Genomic DNA, 22,365 nt, shown 5'->3' with positions numbered 1-22,365 from the left:
GCTTTGTACCAATGAGCTACAACCCCAGGCCTACCAGCCCTTTTTTTGTATTTTATTTAGAGACAGGGTCTCACTGAGTTGCTTAGTACCTTGCAGTTGCTGCGGCTGGCTTTGAACTCTCAATCCTCCTGCCTCAGCCTCAACTGGATTACAGGTGTGCCCCACTGCACCCAGCTTCTTATGATGTCTTTATCTGTCTTTATGGGAGCCTCATGAAATGAGTTAGAAGTATTTCCTTCTTTTCTAATTTTTTGGAAGAATCTGAGAAATACTGGTGACACACATACATACACAAATGTCCAGCTCTTCCTTAAATGTCTAGTAGAACTTACCAGTAGAGCCATCTGAAATTATATTTTTACCGGTTGGGAGGATTTTTTTTTTTTTTTTTAAAGAGAGAGTGAAAGAGAGAGAGAGTGAGTGAGAGAGAGAGAGAGAGAGAGAGAGAGAGGGAGAATTTTTTTTTAATATTTATTTTTTAGTCTCGGCGTACACAACATCTTTGTTTGTATGTGGTGCTGAGGATCGAACCCGGGCCGCACGCATGCCAGGCGAGCGCGCTATCGCTTGAGCCACATCCCCAGCCCGGTTGGAAGGATTTTAATTACTGATCCATCTCTTTACTAGTTATAGGTATGCTGAAATTTTCTACGTTTTTTTTTTTCTCGAACCAGTTTAAGTAATTTAACCATTTCATATAGGTTATCTGATTGTTTTATATTAGTCAAAATAATTTATAATTATAATCACTTTTATTATTACATGGTCAGTTGTAATGTACATAGCTTCATTTCTGATTGTAGTTGTCTTCTCTTTTTTCTTTAGTCACTCTAGCTAAAGATTTGTCAGTTTTTTACATTAATATTTTCAAAGAACTAACTTTTGGTTTTATTGATTCTATCTATGATTTTCTCTGCTTTCGTGTGTGTGTGTGTGTGTGTATGTATGTGTATGTGGCTGGGGATTGAACCTAGGGCCTCATGCATGCTAGGCAAACACTACCATTGAGCTACATTCCCAGTCCTCTAACTTCATTCTTAACATTTAATAAAAAAAATTATTCAACTTATTAAAATCAATTAACAACTGTTCCTAAGTAGCATGCTGTATAAATTCTCTTCTCAAGCTTGGTGTGGTGGTGCGTATCTATAACATCAGTGACTTGGGAGGCTGCTGGGATAGGAGGATCAAAAATTCGAGGCCACCCTCAGCTACTCAAGTAGATCCTGTCTCAAATAAAAAATAAAAAGGGGTGGGAATATAGCTAACTGGTAAAACATCTGTAGGTTCAATCCCCAGTGGCACAAAAAGACAAAAAAAGAAATAAAATTTGCTTCAAATACAATTTCTTTTAAAAAACACCAAAGAAAAATAAACTGGAACCTTAGACTTAGGACCATGTTATCAATGAATAGAAATAGTTTTACCTCTTCTTTTCCAATTTGCATGTGTTTGTTTCTTTTCCTTAGACTTAGATAAAAGTATTATTTTGAATTATAAATACTTATTTTTTTGTTCATTAGATCTTATTATTGACAGGCACGATGGCCCACAGCATACAATTCCTGCAACTCAGGCTAAGACAGGAGGATTTGCAAATTCAAGGCCCGCTTTAGCAATTTAGTGAGGTCCTAAGCAATTCAGCAAGACCCTGTCTCAAAATGAATAATTAAAAAGGCTGGGGATATGGCCCAGTAGTTAAATGTTCCCCCACAGCCCCGTTTCAATCCCTGGTACCAAATAAATAAACAAATGAGAATAGAAGAGCTGAGGGATGTAACTCAGTGGTAAAGTGCCCCTGGGTTCAATTCCTAGTACAAAAAAAAAAAAATTTAGTAAGTAAAATGTAGAGTATATGCCGTTCAAGTGCAAACTAGTGACATTTAAGGTAAATTCAATTATTTGAGTCCTAAAATATTTAAGAATAATAGTGACTACAGTATTTTATATTTTTAATAAATTCATCTGTTAAAAACATTATAAAATACACAATGGAAGCTAAATATACCATACATTCTTTGGGAAGAGGAAAGAAAATGAGCCAATAATATGTCTAGATCTCTCTCTCCTTTTCCCAAATAGCAGAAAATTATTTTAAAATTTATACAAAGAGAATAATTATTTGGTATAGTAAATATTACCACAGAAATGATAGTTATTAGGTGTAATAAATATTACCTCATTTTTTTCTTGCTTAGCTGGTCCTGGATTCTGTGCTCCATTTGCAGGCTCTTTTTCTGAAACTGAACTCTGGCCCAAGACTTCACCACTGATAGGTTGCTGTGCCTCTACGGGTGTATCACTTCTTTCCAAAAAGTGTGGAGGAGGCGGGGGGAGACACAGATGGGAGTGAAGAAATATAAATTTTAGAGAAATTTTAATTCTTAAAAAAATGAATATTTAATATAAGTGCTTATCAACTTCATAAAAGATAAATTTTTTATCTTACTTTCTTCCCTTAACTACAAAAAAAAAAAACAGGATTTTAAAAAAAGAATGTGTTTTTAGGGAGGAGTATTTTTCTTTTCTTTTTTAGATAGAGTCTCATTGTGTTGCCCAGCTTGTCTCAAATGCCTAAGCTCAAGTGATCTTTCTGCCTTGGCTTCCTGAGTAACTGGAATGATAGGTGCACACCACTTGCTCTGGATAGAACATGTGTTTAATGAAGGAACCCCACTTCATTACACAAGTTGTATGGTCTTGGGAAAGTTACTTAGATTCTCTGTGGCTGAACTTCATCTCTAAACTGGATAAGATCGATGATCTAATGCCTATATTCTCTTCATGAAATATAAATCTGTGATTTTATTATCCAAGCACATACTCGTTTCCTAGTCTCTACAAACTTTTAAAAATTTTATTAAAAGGCTTTCTTTGGTCTGTTTATGCTTAACATAAAAACAAAACATATTTTTCAATATTTTTAATGTATACTAATCATAAACTTCAGATGTTAGGTTGTCTCTAATACTCTTCCAAAACATTAACAATTTTGAATTTTCAGCTACTCTGTTTAAAAATTTTAATACTTCATCTAAGGATGAATACCAGTTATTTACACAGATTACCTATTGGTACAAAGCACCAGAGGAACAACTACAAAAGTAAAATTATCTCTGCCTTCAAGGAATTTGATTTTAAAGTAGTCTCATAATGGCCTATCCAGATGGAAGTATGTAAAACAATCAAAATACAGAGTGGGATTAAGAAAGCAAAGCTAGATGAGTCAACAGCACAAAGATGCTCTTTAGACAGGAGCCTGTACTCCTGAGTACCTGAACATACAGACAACACACCTCCAGAAAGACCTGGTAAGAATTTTCATTACCAGACTGTGCTGTAAATTCCTAATGATCATAAGTCCCTTTTTAGGTCTATATAATAGAATTTATAAAGAGTTATTAGTTATAAAGAGGATAATTAATGAATCTTCATAAAGTAACACTTCATTTAATTTTCCAATTTATATATAACATCATCATCTTACTTAACTTGCATAATAACTGTGGCATAGGTTATAACTCCCACAAATTCAAAAAACAAGTGATTTTTCCAAAAATTGCAAAGCTAGTAAATAGGACTAGAGCTTGAACTCAGTCTTCAGACTCTAAATCCAGTGCTAGCTCAAGCTGGAAAACACTTCAATTTTGAGACCATAACATTAAATAGCCAAAGCTTACATATTTCAACTGATTTTCTCTGTTTTGAGTTTATTTCTGAAAATAAAAGATATTCTTACAAAACACCACTGTTCCCTTAAAACCTTTCTTTGCTGTTTTATTTTCTTGTTTACCATAGTAGTTTAATCATCGTATCTCAGGTATGTAGTCTGGGATATGTACCTGGGATATGTAGTCTGGGTGTCAGCACATATTAAATCCTCAAAATAATTTTTAAATGGATACTAGCTTCAAACAAATATTAACAAAAGTAATACAAGTAGGAGTCTCTTCATGTGTCAATTTTAACACAAGTAATCTAATCAAGCTTCCCAATATTTTAAAAATTATACCTTAGTTTTATAAATTAACTTGTTTCAAAGTAAATTTTTATACTTTATCCACAGCACAATAGCTCTCCCACATCATTTCATTAGCAGTACTTCTTACACAATGCCATAACAAGACTATGAGCTCTGAAAGGAAGACATTTATATTTATTGAGCACCACTCATATGCCTCCCCCTCTAGGAGGGGGATTTTTCTCATTTTACAAGTCCAAATCCTATTATATAGAGGAAGTATTTGGAGACTCAGAGACTAAGTTTCTTCCCCAAGGTCACACAGCTAAATGGCAGAACTCAAACCCAAGTCTGACTTCAAAGGCCATGTTCTATTCGTTATTCCATACCATTTTTTCCTCACAAATTTCCAATTTCAGGGGCATGACAAATATTCTCTGAATTATTGCTACTATTTAGCTGATAACATGAATCACTTTTTGACATGTCACATTTTCTCTTCTTATAATGGTCTGGTAACTTATACACTATTTCTATCTTTATTCAGACATTCCTCCATTTCTACTACTTTCTTTATGTAAGAAATATCACACATATAGTCAGATTTTGCTAGATTTTTGTGCATGCTTTCTCTCTATAAAGACAATCCGACTGATGCAAAAATCTAAACACGTCATTGCTTTTCTGACCAAGAAGCTTCTGTCACTTTAAGTACACAGAAGAATATCAGCAATTCCCTCAGAATTGAAGCCCAGCATTCCAGATGATGCAAGTTTTCTCTAAAAGGGAAGGCCAGGAAAAGTTTAAAATAATCTCTACAAGTACTCAAGCCCCACATTCCTTTAGGATTTAAACAGAATATACAAATATAAAATTATTATCATCCATTTTCATCCCTAAATATCATCTTTATTTTTTTTAATGTGGTGCTGAGTATCAAACCCAGGGCCTCGCATGTGCTAGGCAAGCACTCTACCACTGAGCTACAATCCCAGCCTCATCTTTATCTTTCAAGTATGAAATACAGAGCAGTAAGTTACCAAATCACCCTGGCAATCAGGAAATCCCTCACTTAACTGATCCTAGGTAGATTACTCCTGCCTTTCTTTAAAAAAACATTAGAGAAAGTATCACAACCCTTTCCTCTACAATTTCACAGCTATTAACAGAAAATGCTTTCCTATATATTTACCCTATATGTCTGATCCCTTACCTAAAGATCTCCACGTGCTCTAATAAAACCTTTTTGTTCCATTGTTCTAGATGTGGAACACCTATAAAAACTTAAATAGAACAACAAATATACCACTTAAGGTACATTTACTATGTTTACCAGAACTGAAAACTTTGGACTTACTGGGTTAAACAAATTCTGAGTCCAGTGCTCCTTTCTCCACAAAGAATGTTGCAACTATCCTATGTAATATAAAAAGATTTTTATGCTCTTTTGTGAAATAAATTTGTTGCAGTCAATACTAGTATTTCCACAGTACTAACACTGGGGTGCAGAAAACCATCTACATGTTCCAGTAGGTTCCCAGTAAAAGCAAGACAGAAAGTTTCCTAAACCATGAACTAAATAATTGCTAATCAGGAGATGCTAATTCATGCTAGGTACACTGAGTGGTACCTTTAACATTTCTTTCATATGTATGAAGAATCACTAATAGAAAGGCAAAGGGAAATAATCAGAGAGTTCTATGTTGATAGTTATTCACTACAGTAACACTTACAGTAAACAACCAGATGCTCTACAATAAGGAATCAAGGGTTGGAGGTATAGTTCAGCAGGAGAGTATGCCTAGCATGTGTGTGAGGCCCTGGGTTCCATCCCCAGCACCTCCCCCCAAAAAATACCAATAAGCAATTGTTATGATGTAGTTTTACAATAGAATACTGCATACTTATTAATCACGGATCTCAAGAATGTTTAACAAGCCAGGTACAGTTGTGCAGCCTATAATCCCAGCAGTTCAGGAGGCTGAAGCAGGAGGATCACGAATTCAAAGACAGCCTCAGCAATGAGGCACTTAGCAACTCAGTGAGACCCTGTCTCTAAATACAATACAAAACAGTGCCAGGAAATGTGGCTCAGTGGTTGAGTGCCCCTGAGTTCAATCTCCAATACCACTTCCAAAAAAAATGTTTAATAATATTAAAAAAAAATTCATGATCTTTCAAATGAAAAAAGAAAATTAAATGAAAACATACATTATATTCCCAATCTAAAAAAAGCATTCATAGAAAAATTTAAAAAGAACTGGTCATCTAAGTGTAAGACTGTAGAATTTTAATCTCAATACTATTAGTTCACTGTAGTTTCCAAATTTTCTTCATAACACATATTGCCTTCATAGCCAGTAAAAGAGTAGGTTGAAAATAAAAATTTTCTCTTCTTTTAATTATCTGAATTTTAAACCCTTTCTAAAGTTTTAAGGACTTTCAAGGGACTTGCACATTAAGAAACACACACATGAACAATAAACAATAACACAGAGATTTTCTAATTTTTATGAATAATTGCTTACCGTTCAGGGGATTCCTCATAAATACTGTGACATTCTGTATTCTCAAGCATGAGACTTCTACTGAGGTTTTGTACCCCTGGATAATGGAAGTTAGCAAAGGAGTGTGACATTGGAGAAGTTTTGTTCCCAAGATCTGAGATCCTCTTATCATGACTAGTTAGTCCACAAGTGAGGCCATCTAAAGCAGGATTCAGAGAGCGGGTCATATAGGCATCAGCTGATTGAGGTCTTCTCATTGGGGATGATGGATATGGAGAAAGTTTGCTGATGAGAGGAGTCAAAAGATCAGCATATGCAGCTTTTGTAGGTTTCAGAAGTTTGTCAACATGAATATTAAGCATTTTCTGTTCAAAAGCACAAGAAAAGACAGAAGAAGGGAGATTCTGAAGCCATGACAATAAACTTAGATCCAAATCATCACAACCATTACCACATAGGAGGTCGATGCCAAGAAGTACTTCACTTTCTGTAATTTCTTCTCCAGTTGCTTTACTCTGACAAAATTCTACACAGCATTCATAAAGCAGTCCCTTCATCACAAGCTGAAATAAACGATTGTTACTTGCTTTAAAACCAGCCTCACTTAGCTTCCTGTCAGCAGGGATGAATTCTGCAACCATGACACAAGCCTCTTCGAAACAGTGAACTCGTGCAGTGCTAGGATTCCAATCCTTAAACTCAGCATGATTTGTCAGACGAGGCAAAGTCAAAAGTAAACAGAGCTTGCTATAGTCATCTTTAGAGGGACAGTACTCTTCTAGAGCATGTAAACACTGCACAGCTTCTTGCATGGTAAATTCCAACTGTAAAAAAAATATATACAAATGATAACTATAAAAACAGGAAATACATATATGCATATATATAAAATCACGATAAAAAGTAAAATATGAAATCTGAAAAAGAATATAAAAGATAATTTCTGAGGTAATAGAATACACATACAATTTGTAGATGTGTAACCATTTTCAACTAAGGAAACAAAATGTGTTCACAACAAAAATAAAAAGAATAATTTGATTAATTAGCACATCAAACTTTTATCCATAAATTAGTACTCTAATTCAGGTTTTAAATTATCATTTTCAGGCGGCTGGGGTGTGGCTCAGCGACAGAGCACTTGCCTCCCAAATGTGAGGCACTGTGTTCGATTCTCAGCACCATATAAAAGTAAATAAATAAAGATCCATGTATAACTAAAAAATGTTTAAAAAAATTGTCATTTTCAGATGTATAACTTTTTCAAGGTAAGAAAAACTGAGTTTTTTCAGAAGTGAAAACTAAAGCATGCTAATATTTGCTTGTTTAAAAAGCCTTTTATTTGGCTTATCCAAATAACAAAAGGTAAAATAACCATTTTCTTAGTTCCAACTTGCCTTAGGGCAAATTTGCAAGGGGAAAGAAATCAAACCAGAAAAAGGAAACATTTACACAGTTGATTTACTACAAAAAAAAAGTAAAGATAGACTAAAAGGAAGCTTTTGAGAGATAAATTATGACAGGTATCTCAGAGCTTACCTAGTCCAGTCTCCCAATCTTACATATAGGAAAAATTAAGATGGAGATTTAATCAAGGTAATTCAGTTGATTAATGACAAAGACAGAATAAAAGTTAGGTGTCCTTTATGCTATGTCCATGTATGAATATGCCACAATGAATCATATATATATAATATATATCATGTATGTAAAATTATAATTTACAATTAAAATCCCACTATTACGTACAGTGGGATAATGTATAATTATAATACACCAATTAATAATGTTAAAAAAAAGAGGTCTCTGGGTTAATGTCTCAGTGTTTCTCCCCCACACACTTTTAAACATCATTATCTGGCAGACGTTTTTCTATTATACATGAAACTTCCATTTTAATATTGTTTGATCTTTGCTTTGGTCTGAATGTCTGTATCCCCACCAAATTCATTTCTTGAAATCCTAAACCCCAAGGTGATGACATTAAGAGGGTGGAGTCTTTGAGAAAGGATTAGGCCATGAAGGTTCATCCATTACTGATGAGATTAGTATCCTTATAAAAAAAAAAGACCAAGACTAGGAGTGTAACTCTATGATAGAGAAGTACTGAATTCAAGCCCCAGCATTTCAAGGAAATTGTTTAAAAAGAGCTAGAGAAACCCCAGGAAGAGCAAGTTAATCTCTTCAACCTGTGAGAATACAGTTAGAAGGTGCTACCTATAAACCAGAGAGCAAGCCCTCAATATATGTTGAATTGCCAGCACCTTGATTTTGGAATTCCCAGCTTCCAGAACTGTGAAAAATAAATTTCTGTTGTACATAAGCCACTCAGTTGACTGTATTTTGTTTAGCAGCCCAAGTGGACTAAGACAGTTTAATTCAATGAATGCTTACTGGAACTTGATAAAAGTGTACTTGGCTTGGATGTGACAATACTAATATTAAAACTTCAAATTTTGTTTTTTTTCTAGTCAAAATGAATTTAATACTGTTGAATTTAAATAGTATCTCTCTCTCTCTCTCTCTCTCTCTCTCTCTCACTCACACACACACACACACACACACACACACACAAACAACATTTTGAAAAAAACTACCTCGGGATCAAAGGAAATACTAAAAAGGCAGAAAAAGGAAGTAAACATACATAACCAATCCACTTCTATAAAGAGAAAAGAAGTGATGACAAGTTATCAAGTCAAACATCTACTGCTATCTAACTTACCTTAAACAAAAGAGGAACACAAGCTCCTCAACTAGTCAGCTGTTCACATATTATCTTGTCTTAAATCATGGAACACGTTTAGAAGCATTACAGATTTAAAGTACAGCATTTGCAAAACAGCAAATCTTGCCCCATCCCATCTCATAAATACTTTGAAAACCTGTGATAATAATCTTGTTTTAGTAAATAAAATACTTATGACTGAAAACAAGACTATGGAGCAAACCTTCAGGAATAAAAATCTTACATGCTGGGGTTCATCTTCTGCTGACATTGCATTGTTAACACATAAAGCTTCTAAAAACTTCTGTTTTAGGATAATATAACGAAACCTGTGAAAAATAAAAAATGAAATATTAAAATGATTAAAAAGCTGAATGAAGCAATGTCAAAGACTAGAAAAAAAAAAAAACCTCCAGTTTCTGAAGCAAAACAGGCCAAGTTTGATTGATTGATCCATGGATTGATCTCTCTATTTATGCATGCACATATGCATACAGTTCTGGAGATCAAATCCAGGACCTCCAGCAGGCTAGGCAACTGCTCTACCACTGAGCTACATCACTAGCCCCACTAAATTTGATTTAAAGGACAATTTTTTTTTTTTTTCCCAAACAGACTTCTTTGGGGCTGGGGTTGTGGCTCAGCAGTAGAGCACTTGCCTAGCACGTGTGAGGCCCTGGGTTCTATCCTCAGCACCACATACAAATATATTGTGTCCAACTAAAAAATAAATATATTTTTTTTAAAAAACAGACTTCCTTAATTGGGTGCAGTGGCACACTCCTAAAAATCCCAGCTACTTGTGAGGTTGAGGGAGGGGCATTGCAAGTTTGAAGCCAGCCTGGGCAACTTAGCAAGACCATGTCTAAAAATAAAAAATTAGAAGGGCTGGGAATATACCTGAATGGTAGAGTGTACCTGGATTCAATCCCCAAGACCATATTTTTTTTTAAAGAGACTTCTTTTAAAAATTAATTTATTAATGTCTGATAAGTAAATTTACTTTCAGGCTACCATAAGTAACTTTGACTTCAGAAAATTATTAAAATATTTTACTAAGCTTCTTATCCTCTTGAAGTCATAGTAACAAGTAATCAATTCAACAATGAGAGAAAGGACTTTTAAATCAAATATTAATTCTACACAAAAATCCAGTTTTATGGAAGATGTAAAATGTCACCTAATTAAAAATCAAAGTCCTTTATATTCAAAATGTTTTGTTTTCTTGAAACATTTCCCTTCATTGTAAATTTTTTAAACTTTATTAATTTTTACAAATGATAATTATAAATATTTATTATGGTACAGTGTTATGTTTTGACATATGTCTATACTGTAGTAAGACTAAATCAAGCTTTATTTTCTAGCACCAGAAATGTCTAATTAAAAATGAACCAGAAGGGTAGGAGGAAAAACTAACATTTCTGTATAGTCACAAAGTAACTACAAGTCTAAAACTCTTTAACAAGGGGTTTTTAGGGAAGGAAATGAGAAGCACTTTAAAGAAAACGTATTTTGGAAGAGTTAAAAAAAAATAATGAACTTTCATTCTTTCAGCCAGTGTTGTATCAGCAAATATCCAATAAAACAAAACTAAGCTGGGTGTGGTGGCACACACCTGTAATTCCAGTGGCTCTAGAGACTAAGACAGGAGGATCACAAACAAGTTCAAAGTCAGCCTCAGCAACTCAGTAAGATCCTGTCTCTAAATAAAAAATACAACATACAAAATAGGGCTGGAGATGTGGCTCAACTGTCGAGTGCTCCTGAGTTCAATCCCTGGTTCCAAAAAACAAAACCCAAAACCCCTGCCTTCAAGAAGAGTTATCTAATAAATTGTATGTACAGGATTCAGCAAGGTATCAAGGCGTGCAAAAAAAAAAAAAAATTCTATCAGAGGGTATGCAAAGTAAAAGATTTAAGAACTGATTTTAAAAGGTTATCAGGAGTGTGTTAAGTAAAATAAGAGATGGTGAGATGAATAGTATTCCAAATAAATGAAGGTACAAAATCAAAGAGTTATCAAATAGCATTGTATAAATATAGAATCAAAAAATAAAAGATTAACTTCCACTACTGGTAGAGTAACTTACACCTTACTAATATTTTTGCAAATAACAGAGCTAAATCCTAGATAAAACACACACACAAATGCACAATCTGAATGCATCAGAGAACAACTAAAAACTGGCACAACTAGAGGGAAGTCAGTTCTTGGAAAAATAGAACTTGAAGGGGTACAATTCAAGGGCATAAGGCATTCCAGCTGAAGGCATTCTCTAGTCCTTAAAGAGTAAGCCAGAATTCAAGCAGAAAGCTTCAGTTACACAGGCTTGAGGCAGCAAAAACTTTGGTACTACCAGACCAGATGAAAAGTGAGGAGAATTCTTAAAGGAGGAAGATACAGTAAGAAATACACAAAATTCTACTGTGTAAACTCAGTTGCCCAAACCTTTGGCTATCCCCTAAACTGTTAAGATGAAATGGAGGGCTGGAGCTGTGGCTCAGCAGTAGCGCACTTGCCAGGCATGTGTGAGGCATTGAGTTCGATTCTCAGCACCACATATAAATAAATAAAGACCTATTAACAAGTAAAAAATATTTAAAAAAAAAAAAGATGCAATGGAGATGCCAAGTAACAGAAGGGTCAAACAGAGAAGACTTTTCAGCTGGGATCCATGAGAGGAGAGACAGAATTTGTTTTTTGAGGTTAATGATGTGTGTGCATAAAAATCAATTTTTTTAGTATTTATTTTTTAGTTCTTGGCGGACACAACATCTTTTGTTTGTATGTGGTGCTGAGGATCGAACCCGGGCCACAAGCATGCCAGGCGAGCGCGCTACCACTTGAGCCACATCCCCAGCCCCAAAATCAACAATTTTTAACAGAAGGCAAACAGAATTCATTTCTCAAGAATGAATATGCAATGGAAGAACACTTTCACAAAATGACTAATTTTTTTATTAAAAAAAAAAAAAAAAGATTACTTAGGAAAAAGGCGATAATTAGAAACGGAGCCTGATATGACCAAAAGTTCATACTAGCAAATAAGAACTACACTAGCAAATATGCAGCTACTATAAATATGTTAAAGGACTTAAAGGAAAATATCACAATGGCCAGGCATGGTGGTGCATGCCTCCCAATGACTTGGGAGGCTGAGACAAAAGGAACATAAATTTGAGGCCAGTATGAGCAGCTTAGTAAGACACTGTCTCAAAAAATAAACAAATTAATAAAAAGAGCTGGGCAAGTAGCTCAGTGGATGTAGTTCAATGAATGAACAGACAGAAATATGTCAGCAGAAAAATTATAAAAGAAAAATTTGAAACTTAAAAATATAAAATCAGAAACAAAAAATTCACTATCATCAGATGGCTTAGAGAAGAATGAATCAGCAGGGAGAGGTGACACACACCAGTAATCCCGGTGAGCAGCTCAGGAGGCTGAGGCAGAAGGATCACAAGTTCAAAGCCAGCCTCTGCAATTTATTGGGGCCCTAAGCAACTCAATGAAACCTTGTCTCTAAATAAAATATAAAAAAGAGCTGAGGATTGTGGCTCAGTGGTTAAGTGCCTTGGTACAAAAAAAAAAAAAATCAGTGGATATTAAATCAATAAAAAACAATATAAAAACAATTCAGACTAAAGAATACAGAAAAAAAATATTTAAAATAATAAAGGGTTTGGAGATATAGTTCATTGGTAAGAGTGTTGCTTAGCATGTCTGAGACCCTATGTTTAATCCCCAGCATTGTGAAAGAATAAATAAATAAAAGCCTCAGTACTGTGGGACAAAACTCATTTAAAAACCTACAGATTGGGGTTGGGGTTGTGGCTCAATGGTAGAGCACTTGCCTAGCACATGCGGGACGCTTGGGTTCGATCCTCAGCACCACATAAAAATAAAATAATTGTGTCCAACTACAACTAAAACAAAATACTAAAACAAACAAACAAACAAACAAACAAAAAAACCCTACAGATCCAGAATGGGGTTGTAGCTCAGTGGTAGAGTGCTTGCATAGCATGTGTGAGGCACTGGGTTCAATTCTCAGCACCACATATAAATAAAATAAAAGTCTACTGACAACTAAAAAGAATTGTACAGGTTCAAAAGTTCAGCAAATCCCAAGCAGGAAAAATGCAAAACACATACATTTTTAAACATAACACAATTAAGTACATCATAATCCAATGATAAAGAGAAAAATGGAAGGAAGGAGGAAAGGAGGAAAAAAAGGAGGAGGAAAGAGGAAAGTAAGGAGGGATGGAGATAAGGATTACAAACAATAAAATGAGGATAAAAAGTACATTAGACTACTCTTCAGAAACAATGGAGGCCAGGATATAATAGAAAGACATATTTGAAGTCTTTATACTATTATAAAGAAACAGTCCTAATGACCTTTGGCATATGGCCACTGTAGGCTAAGTAGATTTGCATATCAAATTTTCAAATACTTCAAGCACAAGTAACTAGTCCTATAGAAGTACTCTAACTCAATGGGATTGAGTGTACTCTGGGTTTTATTTTAAAATTTTTGTTTTATTGTTTCATTTTTTCATTTTCTACCCATTTAAGACACTAAAAACTTCAAATGAAATCTTACCTTTTTTTGTCAAATTTTTCCATACATTCCAGAGGCTGAATGAATTGAAGAACTTCATCCCATTGACCATCAAGGATTAGCTGCCTACATAAAAACCCAAAATATTATCAAATTCCGGTTATACTAACAGATAACAGAACAAGTGACAAATTAGCATTAAAATTTCACAAAGCACATAATGAGATTAACATTTGGTTCTTTAAACACTAAAATAAAATGAACTTTTTCACTTTTTTTTGGTAATGAGGATTGAACCTAGGGATACTTTACCACTGAGCTACATTCCCAGCCCTTTTTACTTTGAGATATGATCTGCTGATTTGCCCAGGATAGCCTGGAACTTATGATCCTTCTCCCTCAGCTTCCCAAATTGCTAGGATTATAGCCACCAAGCCTGGCTAGTTCACATTTTCAACAACATATGCTATATGATAAGATCTGTGAATCAGCAGCCATTCTTCATATTAATATATTTGTGGGGTTTTTTTAAATCTTTTTTTAGTTGTTAATGGACCTTTATTTTATTTCTTTATATGCAGTGCTAAGAATCCAAACCAATGCCTCATCCGTGCTAGGCAAGCGCTCTGCCACTGAGCTACGGTTGTATCTGTGGTTTTTGACCTCTGCAAAAACAGGAGACTAAGTTTAAATGTTCCTTTATTTCCCCATTCATCTTACGGTTTTAAGACTAGTGTGCATTAATTAAAGACCAGGAACTGTGGATATGGCTCAGTGGTAGAGTGTTTACTTAGCAAGCATGAAGCTCTGGGTTCAGTCCCAGTAACACATAAAAACAATCACCACCAGCAGTGTGTAGGCATGTTCTGCTCTCACTAAATCAATGGTTCTCAACTGGGGGGGTGATTCACCTCTTCCCCTGGGGGCATTTTTGGTTGTCACAACTGTCACCTAGTGGGTAGAGATCAGAGATGCTGCTAAACATCTTACAATGCACATGACATCTCCCAAAACAAAGATTTGTCTGGCCCAAATGTTAGTATGCCAACATTGTGAAATTCTGCTCCAAACTGTGAATTCCACATCTTTAAGGAACTTGAAACTAAAGATTAGATTCTGAGAAAAAAAAACAGCAAAGAGCCCAGGACTACAAAAACAAAACTAAAAGGCAGCAAAGAGTAAGAACAAGTTTTGGTCTACTCTAAATGGCCTAAGGGAACTTACAAAAGTTACAGGACATTATTCTCTCTGTTCTTTTACAATAACAATTGCCCAATTTTTGGATTTTTTATGACAGTAAAACTTAAAAAGGAAGGAGGAATGGGCAGGAGAACCTACACAAGACTGCCAACATTTTATTCTGCAAAGAATGACTATTAATAACCAATCACAATACACATCATAATCATTTTCTTAAAATATTATAAAAGCAAAAATACACAATTTCCCAGGCCAGCCCTTCAAGATGAAATACATTTAATGAAAAACTTGCTATTTTGGAATCTTTTGCATTTCACTTAAGATCAATAAAACTTCACTGCACACCAATAGGCTCCTGTAGGGTACTTATGAACCACTGTGAAATTTCATAAGTAGCAATATTTAAAAGACAGTCCCCCAACAAAAAACAAAACAGTGCCCTAGAACTAATTACTAGCTATATCACTAAACTCCCCAGGGCTGGATGATATTCATAACACAAAATATAGGGAAGCATAATGAGTAATTTATTATAAGTTCTTATAATGTGAGAAATCTTTTTAGTTTTAAAGTTCTTTTTTGCTAGAGTTAGGAACAGTTCATTTTTTCCAAGAATATGCACTCCTTGTCAAGGATATTGAGTATCATATAAAAATAGAATACATCTCTGCCTGAGAATTTGGGATTTTCTTTTTCCATCCAATTCAAGTGTTAAGCTTTCCATTTTGGCAAACATGTTCATTTCCTTTACCTTGCAATCATTCCTCTAAAAATAATGTCCTAAGAAAATAATCCAAGATACAAAAAAAGTCTCATGCATAAAAGCTGTTCAGTAGAGCATTTAAGAAAGTTGGGTAAAATAATCTAAAATTAGAGGAATCACTAAGAAACTAAGTAAACTGAAATTTTTTAATATATAAATTTGAAACCACAGACCATCCTTGTGATATTAATGGGTGAAGCAGAATTCAAAAATAACAACAAAACTGCTATTATTTTAAAAATATACACAGGAATAATAAGTGCTTCTGGGTGGTAGGGTGACTATTTTTCTATACTTTTAAGGAATATATTTCTACAATGACTATGTTTTATTTTTTCCTATGGTTAAAATAATGCATTTCAGAAATATTTTCCTTATCTTTCCAGAGTCTGATTTCTTAGTCAAGTATATTTTATGTTGATTCCACAAAAACAATAGACTTTATTTTTTTTTTAAGTGGTCTGGATCATACCTCTGAAAACACTCTATAGAAAATATTAGTGTTATGTAAATGTTCCAAGATAAAAACATTTTTAAAAATCATACTGACCCATCTTCTGTGATTCTAAAGTTCTATCTGTATTATAACATGTTACTTTCTTATTATTTAATATTTCTTTAAAAGAGCTACAAACCTCACACTAATAATGAATCATACCTCAGGAAAAGCATATCATCTGAAAATAGGCCATTTATGACTCCACTTTCCTTCTCAAGGGCCAACATACTAATATGAAGTTTCTTTGAATTCAGGAAGTCCAAAATTAGCTTAATGATTTCAACCTCTTTTACATTCACTGTTTCTTCAGCCGTCATGTTGGTAGCCTAAATATTAAACAGAATGAAAATAACAAAAAAGTTAGTCCAACTGCTATATATCTAAATTTATCTGCCTAGAAATGAAACATAACAGATTTCCTGAGAATATTTAGTAGAAGCGAAGTAAAATTAATTTATCAAAACCAACTTAAGGGCTGGGGATGTGGCTCAAGTGGTAGCGCGCTCGCCTGGCATGCGTGCGGCCCGGGTTCGATCCTCAGCACCACATACAAACACAAAGATGTTGTGTCCGCCGAAAAACTAAAAAAAACAAATAAATATTAAAATTAAAAAAAAAAATCAGCAGTCCTCTCAGACACTCCAAGGCCCTCTTGCAGATTTCCAGGACTTTACATGTGCTCATCCCTCTGTCTAGAAGAGCTCACCCCATAAACTCCATTGAAGACCAACAGCATATGTATCACTTCCACTGGGAGCTTTAAAAAATAAAAAATAAAAATAAAAAAATAAATAAATATTAAAAAAATTCTCTCTCTCTCTCTCTCACACACACACTCTCTCTCTCTTTAAAAAAAAACTTTATATTTATTTTAATTGTAGATAGGCACAATACCCTTTATTTTATTTTAATGAAATGCTGAGGATCAAACCCAGTGCTTCACACATGCCAGACAAGGGCTCTACCACTGAGCCACAACCCAGTCCCACCTGTTTTTTTGTTTTTTGGTTGGTTTGTGGTTCTGGGGATCAAACTGAACTACAGTCCTCATCTTCAATGTGTAACAAAGGTATAGCTATAATTTTGTAAAGTACTTATCTTTGAGAGAAAGACATGGGAATAACTATACATTAAATGATGTAAGGTCACTCATTTGCTCCAAAATAATACAGGAGGACAGTGGGAAGAAATGAAGATGAGGGCTGGGGGAGTAGCTCAGTAGTAGAGTGCTTGCCTTGCATGTATGAGGCACTGGGTTCAATCCTCAACATCACATAAAAATAAATAAATAAAATAAAGATATTGTGTTCATCTACACCTGAAAAAAAAGAAAAGAAAAAGAAATGAAGATAAGAATAATAGTAACTATTGAAATGGGCTGATGGGTAAATGGGATTCATTATATAATTTTTTTACTCTTGTACACAGTTAAAATATTTCATAATAAAAAGTATTTTTAAAAGAACTGGGGGTGTAGCTTAGTGATTGAGTGCTTGCCTAGCATGCATAAGACCTGGGTTCCATCCTCCTTACTGAAAAAAAAAAGAATACTTTAAAAAGTCATTAATAACCAAATCATGTTTAGCTATGTCCCAAATGTATCATTTGAGGTATGCCCTAATATATTAATTTGATAAACACTTAACACTTTTGTGATATGCACTATCCTACACTCTGGAGACACTTTCCTTGTCCTTAAGAAGCATATAGTTGGGGCTGGGGTTGTGGCTCAGCAGTAGAGTGCTCCCCTAGCTTGTGCGGGGCCCTGCGTTCGATTCTCAGCACCACATAAAAATAACAAAATAAAGGTGTTGTGTCCAACTACAAATAAAAAATAAATATTTTTTTTAAAAGAAGCATATAGTCTAGCAGCAACATCTAAATGATTCAATACACTGGAGTCAAACAAAATAAGGCTAAATTAAAATGTACAATTTTATTTATGTTGGCCATCTCAATGATTTTTTTGTGGGAAGGGGCACTGGGGATTGAACCTAAGGGCACTTAACCACTAAGCTACATCCCTAGGCCTTTTTGTTTGATTTTGAGACAATGTCTGGATAAATTGCTTAGGGTCTCACTAAATGCTGAGGCTGGCTTTGAACTTGCAATCCTCCTGCCTCAGCCTCCCCAGTTGCTAGGATTACAGGTATGAGCCCCCACCTCTAGTTTCAATGATAGTTTAAAACTTTCTTAAATTCCTTTTAATTCTTATTTATAGGTCTGCAGTGATATAATCAGCACATAAATTATAATACCATAAAGATTTATTTAGAATTAGGAGGACTGTGAAGATTATTCAGTCAACCTTCTCATTCTACAGATGAAACCATACAAGTTAAATGGCCCAAACTATTGTTTTCAAATGTTAAGACTGGGAGCAATGTAAAAGACTACTTATTATAGTGGACTAGCTGCAAAGAAAACTCATCAGATAAAAAAGGACTATAAGTATTATCTCTTTCACAGGATCAACTTATTTTAACCTACCTCACAAAAACATAAACATACACATAGATTCACAGGTTACTTTTTTTCAAGTTGTTTACTTTTTATCAATTTATTTTTTTATAATGAGAATGCAAATATCTAACCAACTAGAATGCTCTCCTTGGATAAGTACAATATGTCACGAAGAGGGGCTATGTAAACAAGGAAACAAGGGGAAGAACCCTGTAAGACAATTATTTAACTCAAATATTTAATGACTAAACAAATATTCAATGACTAAGATAATCCCATTCCACAATAAGGATATATCCGACTCAGAAAACAGATAAATCACAAACCTTTCCCCTAAAAACCAGCTGCCCAATTCCGTATGCTTTGGGATCCCTTTGCTTTCTTTTCTCCCACCCGCCCCTGCTGCAGTCTGGCTGGGCACAAAATAACCAAGCCACCACAAGGCACTTGTAGGTTCAAACAGGAACTCCTTTATTGCCCGAACTCCCCCGCACGCCACCCACTGGCACTTCCAGCAACACCACACACCAACCGGAACTCCGGCTTTCACCAACCAACTTGAACTCCCCGCTGCTGCAAGAACTCAAAAGTAGCTAGCTCACACCTGAGGCAACGGGAGCCACCCTATTCAGCGGGAGCCACCCTATTCCAGAGCCGCCCTATTGCTGGACAGGGGGGGGGGGTCCATATACAACTGAATACACAGCCTGTTTCAATCCAGCATCATCCAGTCACAGCAATTATACACAGCTTAACTTAATTGTCATCATCTTAATGGCTCAGTGGCGTCACCTCTCAACCACTCCTTCTGGTAATATGCCAGGCGCCATTCCAACTAGGCTGTGGCTCTCAACACCACCCCCCTTTTTTTTGTACTGGGAATTAAAGTCAGGGGTACTTTACCACCGAGTTTGCTTATTTTTTATTTTTTTTGGCGGTGTGCTGGGGATTGAACCTAGGACCCTGTGCATACTGGGCAAGCACTCTTCAACTGAGCTAATATCCTTAGCCCCCTTATTTTTATTTTTGACAACTAAGTTGTGCAGGGCCTAAGTTGCTGAGATTGGTCTGGAACTCCTGCCTTAGCCTTCCAAATTGCTGGGATTACAGCTGTGGGACATTGTGCACAGATTCTCTTTGCTATATTCTAAGTTGATCACTATTCCTTTTATAGACTTTATCCAAAGAGGGACAACAAAATTAATGAGAGTTCTACTCACTAAATTTTGATCACATTTCTGAACTATCTCCCTGAGATTATTCCTAGAGTACACCAATTAGCAATTTTACCACTCTTTCAAATCTTCTGATAAGTCTAACTAACAAAAAAATAGCTTTTACTAATTTAACTCTCAGAAAAACTATTATTCCATTCCTATAATAGATCTTAGAGGATACCTCATTACATCATCATGAACCAACAAAATTTAGTGCAAAATTAAACCTACAATTTTCTTTTCTTTTATTGATACTGGGGACTGAACCCAGGGCACTAACAATGAGCTACAACCCTAACCCTAAAACTAAAATTTTCTAATGTAGTTCAATATAAATACGTTACAGGCTTCATATTCAACATTTAAGTTAAATATTAGTCAAAATATTAAATAATTCTAGAGTGAAATTTACAGCAATAGTCTCATTTTAATTCAAATCAGAAGTGCTGGTCTTGCTATATTGCCCACACTAGCCTTGAACTCCTGCTACAAATGATCCTCCTGCTTTAGCCTCCCAAGAAGCTGGGACTACAGGTACATGCCCCTATCCCTACATGACTACAAATTGGATGCTGCATTCACTTCTGGTCAATAAATCCTAAAAAAAGAAAACACATTATTAAAAATGTGTTTTACACTGGCTTTACAGAAAATGTATGCTAATTAACTTAGAATTGGTTCAGGGTTTTTAAAAAATCTAATTAAAAAGACAAGTTTTAATTCTATATTGTGAAATTCCCACTGGAAAAGTATGGTATTTTAATCACTCGACTCAGAATTTTTTTTTTAGAACCTTTGTTGTTGCTGGACACAACATCAACATGGACATATGCTTGATAATTATACTAATCATTCTTTTCTAAATCTCCTTGTGTAACTGAAACATTTATAGAGGATCCCAAAATCCTAACTATATAATTTAGAAATGGTATGTTATACACATATTTAAACATATGAACATATAATTCATGAATATTTCAAAATTGCCTCAAATTATGCATTGCTGAAAAGCTTAAATTCTTCTCCAATTCGGAAAATTCAATGATAAATACTTTTCCCTCTGCCCCAAAGAGAGCTATGAATCTAGAATATCTAACTCATTCAGGAACTACTAAAATTACTTTTTTCCCTTTAAGATGAGTTCTCACTATGCTGCCTAGGTTTAAATTCCTGGTATCAAGTGATCCTTCTATCTCAGCTCCTAGGACTACCGACATGCCCATTATGCCTGGCCCTAAAATTGTTTTAAAATGAGATATGCGGGGCTGGGGATGTGGCTCAAGCGGTAGCGCGCTAGCCTGGCATGCGTTCGGCCCGGGTTCGATCCTCAGCACCACATACAAACAAAGATGTTGTATCCGCCAATAACTAAAAAATAAATATTAAAATTCTCTCTCTCTCTCTCTCTTCACTCTCTCTTTAAAAAAAAAATGAGATATGCACACATAGGACATTTTTCAACTTATCTCAGCTGCACAGTTTGAGATACAAAATCACCAAAGACATGTTCTACCACAGAAGTACAGAATAAGGTATAGCAGTGGAGGCCTGACATTTCAACTAATGAGAAGTTGAGGCAGGAGGATCCCAAGTTCCAGATTGGCCTGAACAACTTAATGAGACAACCCCTCTCCTTCTAAATAAAATAAAATAAGCTAGAGATATATCTCAGTAATACAGTGCTTGCCTAATATGTGTGAGGACAATCCCCTCCCCATTACTAAAAGGGGAAAACAATATACGAAACAGATGTCTTGTTTACAACTGTTCAAAAAGATTGAGCTCTAGTCCTTGAATCCAACTGTTTAGTCAAAGTCAACTCTGAAAGCATCTTAGATAGACCTGCCAGTCCATGGTACACTGTGAACATATTTAACATTATTAAAGAATTCACATAGGGACTATGTAAGGTATAATCCACTGAAAATGCAAAACAAAATGGGGAAAAAAAATGGCTGTCTCAGTATCTCCACGTTAAATGGAAATGTTTTTAAATCACAAAACATATCTATGGATTGGCTGTCAAAAAGTAAATTTTTTATTTATATTCAATACCTGGACAAGGTAACATTAAAAAATAAGTTTTCATTAAAAATAAGGTATCTGCCTGGGTGCAAGGGAGCACATCTGTAATTCCACTGAATCAGGAGGACTGCAAATTTGAGGCCATCCTCAGCAATTTAGCAAGACCCTAAGCAACTCAGCAAGACCCTAGCTCTAAAAAAAAAAAAAAAGAAAAGAAAGAAAGAAAAGAGGGAGCTGGGGTTGTAGCTCAGTGGTAAAGTGCCTCTGGGATCAATCCCCCAGTACCAGAAAATAAAAATAAAGGTATCTGGAAATCAGCTGTAAAGTAGTATTTCAGTATTTAGTACTTAGATATAATTGGCATTGACAGAAACTAAATTCTAGATGGGATCTTATATGAACTCCCAGTGTTGTCTCAGTAAAAAAAGATT

At 35.0% G+C, this 22,365-nt stretch overlaps 1 protein-coding gene across 3 annotated transcripts in view; it reads right to left on the bottom strand.

The window, feature by feature from the left end:
- Positions 1–22,365, bottom strand: part of Wdr47 (WD repeat domain 47) — a 59,874-nt gene that overhangs the window by 27,659 nt on the left and 9,850 nt on the right. For all 3 annotated transcript variants that reach the window (XM_076863138.1, XM_076863137.1, XM_076863139.1), the window contains exons 2-6: positions 16,389–16,555; positions 13,810–13,893; positions 9,441–9,525; positions 6,490–7,292; positions 2,179–2,302 (exon numbers count right to left, since the gene is read on the bottom strand). In XM_076863138.1, the coding sequence (XP_076719253.1) occupies positions 2,179–2,302; positions 6,490–7,292; positions 9,441–9,525; positions 13,810–13,893; positions 16,389–16,546 (1,254 nt within the window). In that variant the 5' untranslated portion in view covers positions 16,547–16,555. The remainder of the gene's footprint in view (positions 1–2,178; positions 2,303–6,489; positions 7,293–9,440; positions 9,526–13,809; positions 13,894–16,388; positions 16,556–22,365) is intronic.

Source organism: Callospermophilus lateralis, chromosome 7 (genome assembly GCF_048772815.1).
Source record: "Callospermophilus lateralis isolate mCalLat2 chromosome 7, mCalLat2.hap1, whole genome shotgun sequence".
NCBI classification, from domain to species: Eukaryota; Metazoa; Chordata; class Mammalia; order Rodentia; family Sciuridae; genus Callospermophilus; species Callospermophilus lateralis.
The sequence above is the reverse complement of the archived record's forward strand: the minus strand, read 5'-3'. Positions and strand labels throughout refer to the sequence as shown.